Source organism: Elephas maximus, chromosome 25, assembly GCF_024166365.1.
Source record: "Elephas maximus indicus isolate mEleMax1 chromosome 25, mEleMax1 primary haplotype, whole genome shotgun sequence".
Taxonomy (NCBI): domain Eukaryota; kingdom Metazoa; phylum Chordata; class Mammalia; order Proboscidea; family Elephantidae; genus Elephas; species Elephas maximus.
This window is the reverse complement of record NC_064843.1, coordinates 30,527,611-30,541,155: the sequence shown is the minus strand read 5'-3', so window position 1 is coordinate 30,541,155 and position 13,545 is coordinate 30,527,611. Positions and strand designations below refer to the sequence as shown.

At 44.0% G+C, this 13,545-nt stretch overlaps 1 protein-coding gene across 1 annotated transcript in view; it reads left to right on the top strand.

Moving 5' to 3' along the window:
- Nucleotides 1-1,055: 1,055 nt before the first annotated feature.
- DHX35 (DEAH-box helicase 35) overlaps nt 1,056-13,545 on the top strand; it is an 89,653-nt gene continuing 77,163 nt past the window's right edge. The window contains exons 1-3 of the mRNA XM_049869102.1: nt 1,056-1,119; nt 8,028-8,161; nt 10,637-10,729. Of these exons, the coding sequence (XP_049725059.1) occupies nt 1,080-1,119; nt 8,028-8,161; nt 10,637-10,729 (267 nt within the window). The 5' untranslated portion in view covers nt 1,056-1,079. The remainder of the gene's footprint in view (nt 1,120-8,027; nt 8,162-10,636; nt 10,730-13,545) is intronic.

The following is a 13,545-nucleotide window of genomic DNA, read 5'->3' as shown; positions in this document are numbered from 1 at the left end:
ATGTGAGGAATGTGCTTCTCAGTTCAATCAAGTGTAGAAGACCAAATGGACAACTCCTACCCAGAGGCAAGACAAGAAGGGACAGGAAAACTGACGGGAACCTGGCTGGAGAAGGGGAGAGTGCAGACAAACTGCAGAGATTGCGACCAAGGTCACAAAACAATTTATGTATAAATTTTTGAATGAGAAACTAATTTGTGCCGTAAACTTTTACCTAAAACACAATAAAATTAAAATACACAAATAAAAAAGGAAGTGCAAATTCTCAGCAGGAGTTCGACCAAGGAAGGAACCGGTTTGAAGCCCTGTTACCTAACATTTACACATTCACTCTTCACCCGCCCCTCCTTGGACTGAAGCTCCGAGAGGGAAAATGCTGAAGCCACAGGACCTGGGCGCACAGTGCGCCTCCAATATTTACTGAACGAACGAGCAAACCCGTGAGGTAGTTACGATTATTGTTTTCCAATGTGAAGAGGAGACCAAAAGAAGTGGCAAACGGACAGTTTGTAGCATAATCATAATTTAGTAGTCAATCCGGGAAGCACTGCTTCAGCGCTCACATCGTGCAAAGTGCCCCGCTGGCGGCGGCGAGACCCTCGTGCCAGCGGTCCTTTCCCAAAGCCTTCCCTTCTGCAGGGAGGTGTGCGGGTGCCATCCAGGTCACGCCAAGCTCCTAGTAAAGCCACTGGGAATCCTGATCCACCAGGCTAAAGAAGAATGCAGACGAGCGCGCTTCTGCCTCCAGCATGGCGGGCTGAGTCACGTGGACCCGGGGAGCGGGGCAGGAAACCTTGCCGGCGACGTGCCGTTTGTCACACCGGGAGAGGAGCGGCTGGAGGGAGTGGCAGCAGTCTATATACTCATTCTATCGGTTACGGTGGATTGAAGGAGCGTGGCTAGGACGCCACAACTGGTTCCTGCTCACGTGGCTCAGAGGGGCGGTGCCCAAGGGGGCGTGGCCGCAACACGACTGGTGCTGCCTGAGCAGAGGCTCCTCGCCGGCCACGCCCCCCGGCCTCCCGGGGCCGCGAGCGCGCCGGAGGGGTGGAGCCTTCCTCGTGACCCTTCACCCCAGCATGGCTGCGCCCGTGGGACCAGTGAAGTTCTGGCGACCCGGTAAGGCCCTTGGCGGAACCTGGGCAAGTGGGACAGCCTGACTTGGGTCTTGGCCCTGCGGCCGGCGCCCTGGGCCAGCGGATCTGCCTGCAGGCCTGACCTCGGTGGACTGGGCAGCGCTGCTTCTCTGCTGGTGGACTCTCCCCGAGGCTCAGGCTCGCCAGTGGTCCCCAAGGGATTCGGGGGTCCATTCCCAGCCCGGGCAGAAGCTCTCTGTGTGACCTTGTTCGAGTCTCTTAGCCTCCCCAGGCCTCGTTTTCCTTATTGATGCCAGTACTGCCCACGTCGCGAGATGGGGTTTAGCTTTGTGCATGCGAAAGCGCCAACGCGTGTCCTCTTACCGCCCTGGGGCTACTTTGCAGCCCGGCAGGCGGTGCTGCTCGGGCTTAGGCGCTCAAGCTATGGACTCAGACTACCTGGGTTCGAATTTTCGGCTCTGCCTTTTACTAGCAGAGTGATCTTGGACAAGTCACTTAACTCCCCTGAGTCTTAGCCTCCTCACCCCGAGTACCTACCAAAAAATGAAAAAAACAAAAACCAAACCCGCTGGAGTGGAGTCCGACTCGGAGCGACACTATAGGACAGTAGAACTGCCCCATAGGGTTTCCAAGGCTGTAAATCTTCAGGGAAGCAAGCTGCCACATCTTTCTCCCAGAGAGCACCTGGTGCCAACCGCTGACCATTCGGTTAGCAGCCGGGCGCTTAATCACTGCACCACCAGTGCTCCTCCAGAAATACCCACCTTGATATTGACAGCCACCCGCCTCCTCTCTTGTAGGCTAACACAAATCTCAGTCACAAACCCTGTGGCTTGTTTTGGCATTTATTCATTAATCAGATTTGTCCCAAAGATGTACATTCCAAACCCTGCTAGATACATTATTTCCTTCCCTCCCACCAGTTTCTTGTGAAAAACAAAAGTTATCTTAACAATTACTAGCATGCTTTTTCCTACCACCTACTCTTCTACAGGCCTTGATGTACAAAGTATATTGTAGCAAAAATGAAATGATACAAAGCAGGTAATGTAAGGAAGGCTTTTAAAGGGCATTTCAGAGTGGTTTCCTGAAATTCTGACCATGCGTGTATGTGATATGAGAGAGAAACCCAAGCAAGGGATGTACTTAATCTTTTTTAAAAACCTGTAGTTTTTCACTTAATGACAATTTTATGGTTCAGCATTTCAGGGCATCAACAATTACTTATCCTGAATTTTATTTGCAGCCCAAACTAAGATCCCACTAAGTAATGGGAAAATACTTTCAAGGTTGCAATAGTAGGTTAAAGTGTTAAGTATACTAAAGGGCTGAATAAATTGTTAAAAAGCTGACCAGAGTGCTATTTTGGTTAAAGAATATGGGATTACTGAAAAGAGTTGTATTCCATTCATTAATTCATTCATTGAGTGCGTGCTTATTGAACACCTCACCCTTGGGTCATGAAGCAGATATAGATTGCGTAGCTCTGCTTGCAAGATGCTCTCTGAGCTGTAATACAAAGTTGTATGTGTGTTAGAAGAGATTTTAAAATGACGTAGAATAAGGTAATGAATGATAACGAAGATAAACTCTAGGTGCCCATCCTGACTGCCACTTACAACTTGGTGGCCTTGGCTAAGTCACTTAAGTGCTCAAAGCCTGTAACCCATTTGTATGTTGGGTGTTAATACTTACCTGAAGGATTGTTAGAAGAAATTGATTTGATGGCAGTGGGTTTGGTTTTTGAGTTTAATATGTGTGAGGGAGCAGTAGTGGTTTAGTGGTAGAATTCTTACCTTCCATGCGGGAGACCTGGGTTCAGTTCTTTGCCAGTGCTCCTCAGGCACAGCCACCAGCCATCTGTCGGTGGAGGCTCGCATGTTGCTGTGATGCTGAACAGGTTTCAGTGGAGCTTCTAGACTAAGGCAGACTAGGAAGAATGGCCTAGTGATCTAAAAAACCAGCCATTGAAAATTTATGAATTACAGTGGTATAATCCAATTGTACATGGGGTCACCATTAGTTGGGGGCAGACTCAACAGCAGCTAACAACAATAACAACAATACATGTGAGGCTCTTAGCATTAGATATGTGTTAGCTATTACGATTATATGGACACATAGAAGAGGGAGGGAAGGATTGAATATGGGTAAGAATTACGTCATAAAGGTGGTGATATTTTTGAGGTGAACATTGAAGCATGGATAAGGTTTTGTTAGGTGGAGAGGTGGGGGAATGGAGTTCTAGTCAAAGAGTGCAGCATGAACTTATCCGTAGAAATGGGATGAATGCCTGAACAATGTCCCCTAAAACCCAGATAATTGAGTAGTCTGATGGTATCAGGTGATAGGGTGTATTTTGGGGCATATCAGGAGATGAAGCTAGAAAAGTAGGTAGGGACTCAGTTGTGAAAGGTCTCCATGGCAAGTTACGGGTTTGGACTTCATTGTTTTTAAGCAGGGGAACGACACAATTAGCTTTATTTTAGAAAGGTAACTCTGGCAGTGGTGTGGAGAAAGGGTGGGGGAGGAAGTTAGAAGAGCCTTTAAGAGAGAATACTACTAAATTGAGGAGACATTGAAAGCATCAATTCTTGCCAGGAACAGAGAAAAATCTGTAAAAACCCATTGTCTTCAAGTCAATTCCGACTCACAGCGATCCTGTAGGACAGAGTAGCACTGCCCCATAGGGTTTCCAAGTAGTGGTTAGTAGATTTGAACTGATGACCTTTTGGTTAGCAGCTGAGCTCTTAACTACTGTGCCACCAGGGCTCTGGGAACAGAAAGGAGGGGACTTACTGGGGAGACATTTTGGAGGCAGATGTGGGAGAAGGTAAAGTTAGGAGTGACCAAGAATCTGGGTTAGGTGACTGTCGAGGTAAGCGGTTCTCAGATTTTTCTGTGTAGACAAATCACCTGGGAAGCTATCCCTGATGTCAAGTCTCACCCTGTACCAATTAAATCAAGTCTAGAGGCTGGGAGCCAGGCATCAGTATTTTTTAAAAATCCCTGGGTGATTCCAGCGTGCGTCGAAGTTTGGGAATCAGGGTCCAGATAAACTGAGATGGAAATAGATTCAGTATACACTTATTGGATCATTACTTTGTACTAGTCGCTTTCATGTACATCATGTTATTAAACAGTCACAATATCCCTGTGACAGAGCTGTTACTTTCATTTTACAGATGAGGACACTGAAGTTCAAGATACAAAATAGGATGTGGGAGTTGCAGGGTGAAGGTCTGGGATGTGGTTGAGCTGGAGATAAGGCTGGATGTTGGAATCATGGACATATCCCGTGGGCCAAGGGTCACAGACTCAGATTAATACAGAGGTCTTTCAGACCGTCTGAGTGAAGCTATGAGTGGAGTAATAGGGAGTAGTGGGGACTGTGGCAAATTGAGTGCATACCATGGAAAGACATGTACAGCATAGATATACACTGGAGTGTGCATATGCTATCAAAGCTGTACTGAGTTCCATGTAATTGTTCTCATGGACTCAGTGTTGCTGGATTTTTTTTTTTTTTAAGCCTAATATCTAGATACGAATGGGAAATTTTATGTGTTGTTTTAAATGAACTAACTTAAACATTTTAGCAATAGCGTATCTGGGAACCTTGAGCTACTAGCTTGTGACCTCTACTTTAGGAGTGTGATATAAGAGCCTTTTATGAGTTGTCTGAGATCTTTCCAGGAAAAAGTTTTACTTATTTTGTTAGTATAAGTGGATTGGAAGGGCCTGGCCATTTTCATTCAATCATTCAATAAATGTATATTGATTGATGACCATGTGCCTGGCAAATACTTTTTAACAATAGCTTTGGAGCGTTTTTGACCTGACCCACACTAAGGAGTGTTGTGATCCAGCACACATACACAACTGAAAAAAAACGGTGTACAGAAACAACATTGCTTTCAGGGATGCACTCTAATACTTCCTAGTTCATTGTTCAGAAGTGCTGGTCATGACCCACTACATGAGTTTCACAACCCACTAATAGGCTCCCGCTCACATTCTTGAAAAATTGACTTAGAGTGGATCCTGGGTTGGAATGCTGTTATCAGCCTTGTTTAATAGATAGAGAAACAATGGTGGTTATGGCTTGCAGAATTTACAAAATTGTTAATCCCTGAAGCACAGGGTATGCTCCTGGGGAATAACCACCACAAGCAGCCAGAGTGAGCTGTGGGTGTACATGGAGGGAGAACCGGTTTGGCTGGGTGAAGTCTTTTGTAAGGAGGAGACGGGTTCTGTATTGATCTGACTGACAGCAGCTGTTCTTGTAAAAGATCCCATAACAGGATCCAGTGAGGTGGACATGGCTGTAGGTCAGAGACAAGGGAGGAATGGGGTAGTGAAGAAGACCCACGGGTGAATTCAACCGTGGTGTGGGAGGAAGTAGAGACCTTGGAGAAGCAGTGTCAAGATATCCCAGACATGATGGAAAAGCCATGGGAATTCGGGATAAAACTACAACAGATGAGGATAGGGTATTCTTTGCCATAGTTTCCTCAGATAAAGATGACAGAGTTATTGAGATGTAGTGATAATAAGGGCACAAAGGAAAGGAAACGGGCTTCTTTGAGCACAGGCTGTGTTCTAGGTCCTGTTCTATCTTTTATCTTGTTGAAACAAAGGTCAGCATTTTGGCAAAAGCAACAGAGCAGTGCCCCACTTACCTGATTTTTGGCAATCCTGGACTTCTGGAACACAACTATGTTCCTGGAAATAAACGGAAAAGGGGTCAGACATCTAAAGCAGGGATTCTAAACGTAGCTTCAGGGAGACTATGGACCCAGCATTTTATATTCTGGTATATTTTTCAGGAAGGGAGTTCATAGCCTTTATCAGATTGGTGAAGAGGTCTGGGATTCTAAAAATGTCAAAAGAATCACAGGGCTAAATGTTCCTGTCAGAAAGCCCCTGTACTTTCTTATAGCACCACAGAATCTGAGTTAGGAAGTCCTGGGAGGTCATGTTGTTGTTATGTGCTGTCGAGTCTTTTCCAACTCATAGTAACCCTGTGTATAACGGAATGAAACACTGCCTGGTCCTGCACCATCCTCACAATCGTTGCTGTATTTGAGCCCATTGTTGCAGCCGCTGTGTCAGTCCATCTCACTGAGGATGCCATGCCATCTTTTTCACTGACCCTCTGCTTTACCAAGCATATGGTCCTTCTTCAGGGGCTGGTGCCTCCTGATAACATGTCCAAAGTATGTGAGACGTAGTCTCGCCATCCTTGCTTCTAAGGAGCATTCTGGCTGTACTTTTTCCAATACAGAGTTGTTCATTCTTCTGGCAGTCCATGGTATAACAACACCAGCACCACTGATAGGAGGCGTGCAGTACATATTTGAACTTCCAGGGAGGGTTCTTATTAACTCCCAAGGCAGTACTAAGTAGCTCTGACTTTTAGAAGTGTCTTCTATTACGTTGAGCTGAGTTGAATTCTGGACCCTTTGTCATTTACTTGTTACTCCTAGCTCTGACCTAGGGCTGCACACACGAATTGGCATGAAAAAGTGAGGGAAGCTGATCATAAAATAGAACCCGTGTTTTTTCTAAGGCTTTTTTTTTTTTCCAGGCTAAAAATCCATGGTGTCTTTAATAGTTTTTATGACGGGATATTGGCTTCCTGATTCTTCGCCATCCTGAGTACCAGTTTGTCATTTTCCTTACCAAGAGCCGTGGCGCATATCTGTTGTTACTGTGCTCACCGTAGTGGTTTCTGGAAACAGCACTTCCTGTCCAGCTGCTCCAACTGTGGTTCATGTGGGGGGTGCCATTCAGGGCATCCCACACCACTGGCCATGGCCGATTGAGTTGGGGTGGGTACTGGAACGTAAGCTGTGGGGAACGTCAGTCCTTGATCATCCTATAAAAGAGCCTCCTCCTTGAACCCACAAAACATGCACACAGAACTCCTGGGCCCCCCCTTACCTGTCTTTATTTTTCTCCATAACACTTGTTGCCACTTCATGCACTAAATCATGTTATATTGGGAGGAAGAATGAAAGAAGCAAGTGAGCTCAATGAGGGTAGGGCCCGGGTCTGCATCGCTCACTGTATCTCTAGCACTTAGAGCAGCACCTGGCGCAGAGTAGGCCCCAGTCAGTACTTGTTGGATGAGTGAATGAATGATTGGTGGAGGAGTTGTGAGCTTGAGCCCTGGCACTGCCAGCAGCTCTGTTTCCAGCTCCTGTTGAAAAAGTCAGCCCAAGGGACTGAAGGGAACTTGTCGAGAGGTGCAAAGATGAGAGATGGAGAAAGCTGTGGCAGCCTTTGAGTCCCTAGTTCCTGTTGTTCCTGAGCCTTGCTGCTGCCATAGAATAACAGGATTCACCCTTTTGCCTCAGCTAATTCTCATCGGGTTTCTGTCACTTCTACTAAGAGTTCAGTAATAATATCAGTTTGGAGCCCAGAACTAAAATCACTGTACTCTGTAACGTAAGGAGCCCTGGTAGCCCAACGGTTAAGTGCTCGACTGCTAACCTAAAGGTTGGAGGTTTGAACCCACCCAATGGCTCCTTGGGAGAAAGACCTGATGATCTGTTCCTGCAAAAGATTACAGCCTAGAAAATCCTATGGGGCAGTTCTCCTTTCTCACATGGGGTTGCTATGAGTTGAAAATTGACTTAACAGTACCCAACAACAAAAACACTGTAATACACAGATGTGGGTGGCCAATTTGGAGCCTGGTGGGACTGCCATTTCCTTTGCTCTCAATGCTAGTTAAGCTTTTATGGAAGATTTTTGGTGTTCTGATAAATACTCTTCTAGATGCTTCCTTGAATTTAAGGTATAATACCTTTTAGTAGTTGGAAATAAAATACTTCGCTCCCATCGTGTATTTTAAAATTTGTAATTCTTTCACATTTTTGTGTTTAATGCATCAGGGAATCTGAAATAACATTTCTGCTACAGGTACAGAGGGGCCAGGTGTCAGCATCTCTGAAGAGAGACAAAGTCTAGCGGAAAACTCTGGGACTACCGTTGTTTACAATCCTTATGCTGCTCTTTCTATAGAGCAGCAGAGGCAGAAGCTACCGGTTTTCAAGGTATGTTGGATAAGCATGTTCAGTCCATGGGCCTGATGGTGTCTGTAACAACTTTTGGCATCCAAGGAGTAGTGCTCTCTTAACTCTTAATGATTCTTTACAACACAGTGAACTTGGAGATACACTTGTTCTCGACCGGTTAGGTCTTATTGAAAAAGTGGAAAGAATGGAATGCCATTCTTTCTCCCCCTCATTGCTTTCAGTTATGGACAATCCCACATATTCAGAAAAAGTAGAGAAACAGCACAGTGAACTTCTGTGCAGCCATCTTCAACAAATTACCAACGTATGGCCATTCTGTCTTTCTTTTTAGAGGCACAGTTCTTTAAACAAGATTCACTGGGAATAGGAGGTTGTTTCAGTCGAAGAGGGAGTTAGAAGTACCTCTGCCTCTCGCTCAGGCGGTGGCAGGATTTTGGTGTGGTTACTACACGTGCACATCCAGACAGGTGATTTCTGAGTCCTCGGGTCGCGGATGCATGCGCAACTCACAGGAGACCTAAGTGTAAACTAGAACTCAGAATATGTCTCTGTGTAGTGAGCGGTACTTCTCCAGTACACGCTCCTGTGTTCATTGATTGATACACTTTCTCCCTGTTGGCAAGTTCACCAGGGAAGCCCAAGTGTAATCAGGAAACATGCTGAGAGCCAAAGGTGGTTTAGTTCTCCCTGGAAGATATTTATTTCGTACAGCCCTTAATGAAGGATCATGAACTTCCCTACCTCAATGGGTGCTTCTGGAGTGACCCCCAGTAGGTATGGCCACAAACACCCGAGTCTCTCTCTCTCTCAGATGGTGTTGGGTGTGAAAGTTACCAACTTCTTACACTTAGGAAGTCCCTTTGCCTAGACTATCCTGATAATCCCTCTTAATAGGTATGTTCTTTTTCTAAGCAGGTAAGAAACAGCAGCCTTCTTCATTTAACCAGATCACTTAGACATTTTGGTCACTCATGTACTGACAGTCTCTGGGTTTCTTCCTCAAATGACTAATCTCACCCATTATGTGTGAACATTGCTGGTTTGGTCCTCAGAAGATAAGATTATAGGTTCCTTGTTGTTTCCTCACCACTGAAGTGTGCAGTGTGAGCCACAGTGAGGTGTCTGGACTCGGGAGCTAGATTTCAGGGTTCACAGCCAAGTTTCACCACTTGCGTGCTGTGTGGCCTTGCTTTACCACTCTGAGCGTCAGCTTCCTTATGTATAGAATGGGGCAAATAGTAGTTATCTGCCTCATAGGATTGTTGTGAAGACCAGTGAGATAATCCATGTAGAGCTTTTAGCAAGATGCCTGACGTGTAGTAAACTCTCAGGCTCAGGGATAATTATTGTTTACTGAGTAACTTTTGGCCTTTTCTTGACTGTTCTTTATCTTCCAACTGTACTTGCATGATAAAATAAATGAAATGATAACAAATATATATTAAAAAAAAGGGAAATAAGAATTAAAAATATGTTGATGAAATTAAAATGATAAGAAAGGTCCCTGGGTGGCACAAATGGATTGTGTTTGGCTGCTAACCTACAAGTTGGCAGTATGAACTCACCCAGCAGCTCTGTGGAAAAAAGGCCAGGCAAACTGGTAAGTTGTATTTCGTAATTGATTTAACCAGTCCCTTGTTGATGAACATTTAGGCTGTCTCACTCTTTTACCTTTATAAACAGTGCCACAATGAATATGCTTGTATATAAATCCTTCTGTATGTGTATTAGTGTTTGTAGCATAACTTCTTACAAGTGAAAACCTTGAATCAAAGAGTGTGTGCGAGGACTAATGGACCGCAACTACCACGGCCTCTACCACACTGAGTCCAGTACAACTAGATGGTGCCCGGCTACCACCACTGACTGCTCTGACAGGGATCACAATAGAGGGTTCTGGACAGAGCTGGAGAAAAACGTAGAACAAAATCCTAACTCACAAAAAAAGACCAGGCTTACTGGCCTGACAGAGACTGGAGAAACCCTGAGAGTATGGCCCTGGACACCCTTAGAGTTCAGTAAATGAAGTCAGTCCTGAGGTTTACCCTTCAGCCAAAGATTGGACAGGGCCGTAAAACAAAGTGAGATTAAAGGGGCACACCAGCCAGGGGGAAGGACTGGAAGGCAGGAGGGGACAGGAAAGTTGGTAACAGGGAACCCAAGGTTGAGAAGGGAGAGTGTTGACATGTCATGGGGTTGTTAACCAATGTTATAAAACAATATGTGTACTAACCGTTTAATAAGAAGCTAGTTTGTTCTGTAAACCTTCATCTAAAGTTCAATTTAAAAAAAAAAAAGAGTTGTGCATTATACATTTTGATAGCTATCACACTCGCTTATACTGACATCAGTGATGCCTGAGAGTCAGAAACACACTTTGATGGTCCTTTTTAAAGTTTACTTTCCTTTGACAAATAGCTCATTTCACAATGTGTAAGTATCTTTGTTTATGTCTCTTGAGACAATGTGTGGTTATTTAATTTTCTTTTTCAGCTTAGGAATCATATATTATACTTGATAGAAAACTATCAGACGGTGGTGATTGTTGGAGAAACAGGATGTGGGAAAAGCACGCAGATCCCACAAGTGAGTACATATTTTATTTGCGTTTTTACACTTTTTTTTTTTTTTTTTTTACACTTAGATTTGGTTGGAAGGATTTTTAACTTTGAGAACTCTCTTTATTATCACTTGCATCTGTAAGGTCTTTTTTCAATGAGGAAATAATTCACCCCAACTAGATTTTTTTATTAAATTTTGAGGCTTTTAATTTCTTTGATGATACCAAAGTAACAGTTGTCCTTAATTTATTATCATTCCAAAATAATAATTGAATAGCTATTCTCTGAAAGGAGCCATGGGGACCCATTCAGAGATGTGTAAGATGTGGTTTCTGTTCTTAAATAACTACAGTTGAAGAGGTGGGATCAAAGGAACACGGCTAGACTTGTAAATAAATAAATATATGACTCTTACAGAATTACTCAGTGCTGTGGAAGAAACTCTTACCAGGAAAAATCATATTTGGTGGAGGCAGGAGTTGAAAAGGGCCTCATAAAGGAAATGGGATTTGAAATAGGCCTTGAATGATGAGTGGGAGCTGGTTGGGAAGATTTTCCAGTCCAGTGAATATTGTGGTTAGAGATATTGGGGTGGAGAAGTGTTCAGAGCTACTGGGTATTAAGACTGGAAAGGTAGGTTAAAGCTAGAGTGTGTCATACGAGCCTCGGCTGCAACTATGAAGAGTGATACGTGAACAGGATGAGTGTTGTTGCAGGCTTTTCTTTTTTTAAATTTTATTGTGGTAAAATATGTATAACAAAAAATTTGCCATTTTAACCATCTTTTTTAAATGTAGTTTTTTAATGAAAGTAAGTATGTAGGAAAGTGCATAAATCATATGTGTTCAGCTTGATAAATTTTTACAAGTGAATACAGTTGTGTTATCAACACCCAGATCAAGACACAGAACATTACCAGAACCCCAGAGCCCTCTTGTGCCCGCTTCTGGTCTCTAACTGGCCCCCACCTCCCCACATGAGTAACTACTGTTCTGACTTCTAACACTGTGGATTAATTTTGCCTATTTTTGAACTTTGTATAAATGGAACAATTCAGCTTCTTTTGCCCAACATTATGTTTGTGAAATTCTTCCCTGTTGTTGAGTTGCAGTTTGTTCTTTCTTTCTATAGCAGAGGTTGGCAAGTTATGGCCCATGAGCTAAATCCAGCCCACTGCCTGTTTTCGTAAATAAAGCTTTATTGGAACAGAGCCACACTCATTTGTTCATGTATTGCCCATAGGTGCTTTTATTTATTTATTTTGTTGTTGAGACTATGCACAACAGAACATATGCCAATTCAGCAATTTCTACATGTACATTTCAGTGACATTGACATTGATTACATTCTGCAAGTGTAACCGTTCTCACCCTTCCTTTCCTGAACCATGGCTGGTTTTATGCTGCAGTGGCAGAGTTGGGTAGTTGCAACAGAGACCACGATACCCTCAAAGCCTAAAAATTTACTCTCTGTCCCTTTATAGAAGTTTGCTGACCTTGCTGTAGATTATTCCAGTGTGTGAGTATTCTACAGTTTATTTACCTTTCCTACTGTGGTTGATATTTGAGTTTCATTTTTAGTTATTATGAATAGTGCTGCTATAAACATTCTCGCGCTTGTCGTTGGTGAACATATGTACACATTTCTGTTGGGCTATATCTAACAGTAGGATTGCTAGGTCATAGGTATGCATATGAGACAATGTTAGTAAATAAAGTCTAATAGTTTTTCAAAGTGGTATGTTCTTATGAGATTTCTGAGCAGGTAAACAACATGATGAGCTGAGCTTTAGGTAAATTTTTTTTATTCAGATGCAAGATGAAATAGAGACTGGAGGAGATAGGCCATAGAAGGCTACTGCAATAGTCTCCTTGGAAAGGATGGTGTGATAGGACCCTTGGCCAACGGATGATAGTGGGATAACCTGGGAGGGTTAGGAATGAGAGCGATTTTAGAGTTAGGGTCTGTAGAAATTGGAAACTGGATGGATATTTGTGATGAGAAAGGAGGAGGAATAAAGGTAGACACTGACTGACCAAGCCCTGCTGCCTTGGGGAATAGTGGTGCCATTAATTGAGACAGAAAAGTGAAGAGGGAATTGGTTATGGGAATTGGTCTGCTCTTAAGCAGACTTATTTTTTTCCTATGTCACTGATGGTCTTTGATGACATTATTAGCAGGAAAATTGGATTAGGGATCTGAAGGTTGGCAGAGGTTGGAGCTAGAGAAGTTGTGGACTTGGGGATTGTCAACATATTGATCATATGATGCCAGTATGTGTAGGAATGAGAAAGAACAGAACAAGTTGAGAAGAGAACCCAGAACAAAGCTTTGGGAGCATCAACATTCAGGAGTCAGGAGCAGAGAGGAAATAGAATGGCAGCCAGGGAGATGGCGGAGGAACCAGGAGATTGCACCCAAAAGAGGAGTGAGGTTTCAGGATAGGTGGGCAGATGACAGTGTCAGCCTACAGAGCCACCAGGGAACAGCAGATCTGATTCAGTCCCTGGGTTGTTCATCTTGGAGAGAGCAGTCCGGTGGGATGGAAGTGAGAGGAAGAGGAAGGGGGCAGTTCACAGTGAGTGGAGCAGTGGCAAGAGCCTGAGGAAGCAGAGACAGCCGCTCCTGAGCTTGATGAAAAGAAGGCGAATGGGGCTGGTAGCTTAAGGGGTTTTACGGTTAAGAGATTCTCAGGGAAAGGGGATGGAAATCTCCTCGGGTTTTGAAAATGTGGATGATGTATTATTGACTGCTGGTCTATACTTGCAGGCATGCCAACATCTCTGAGTAGTTTATGGTTCTCAATACTCGGCACACGTTTGAGTCACCTGGGGAGCTTCT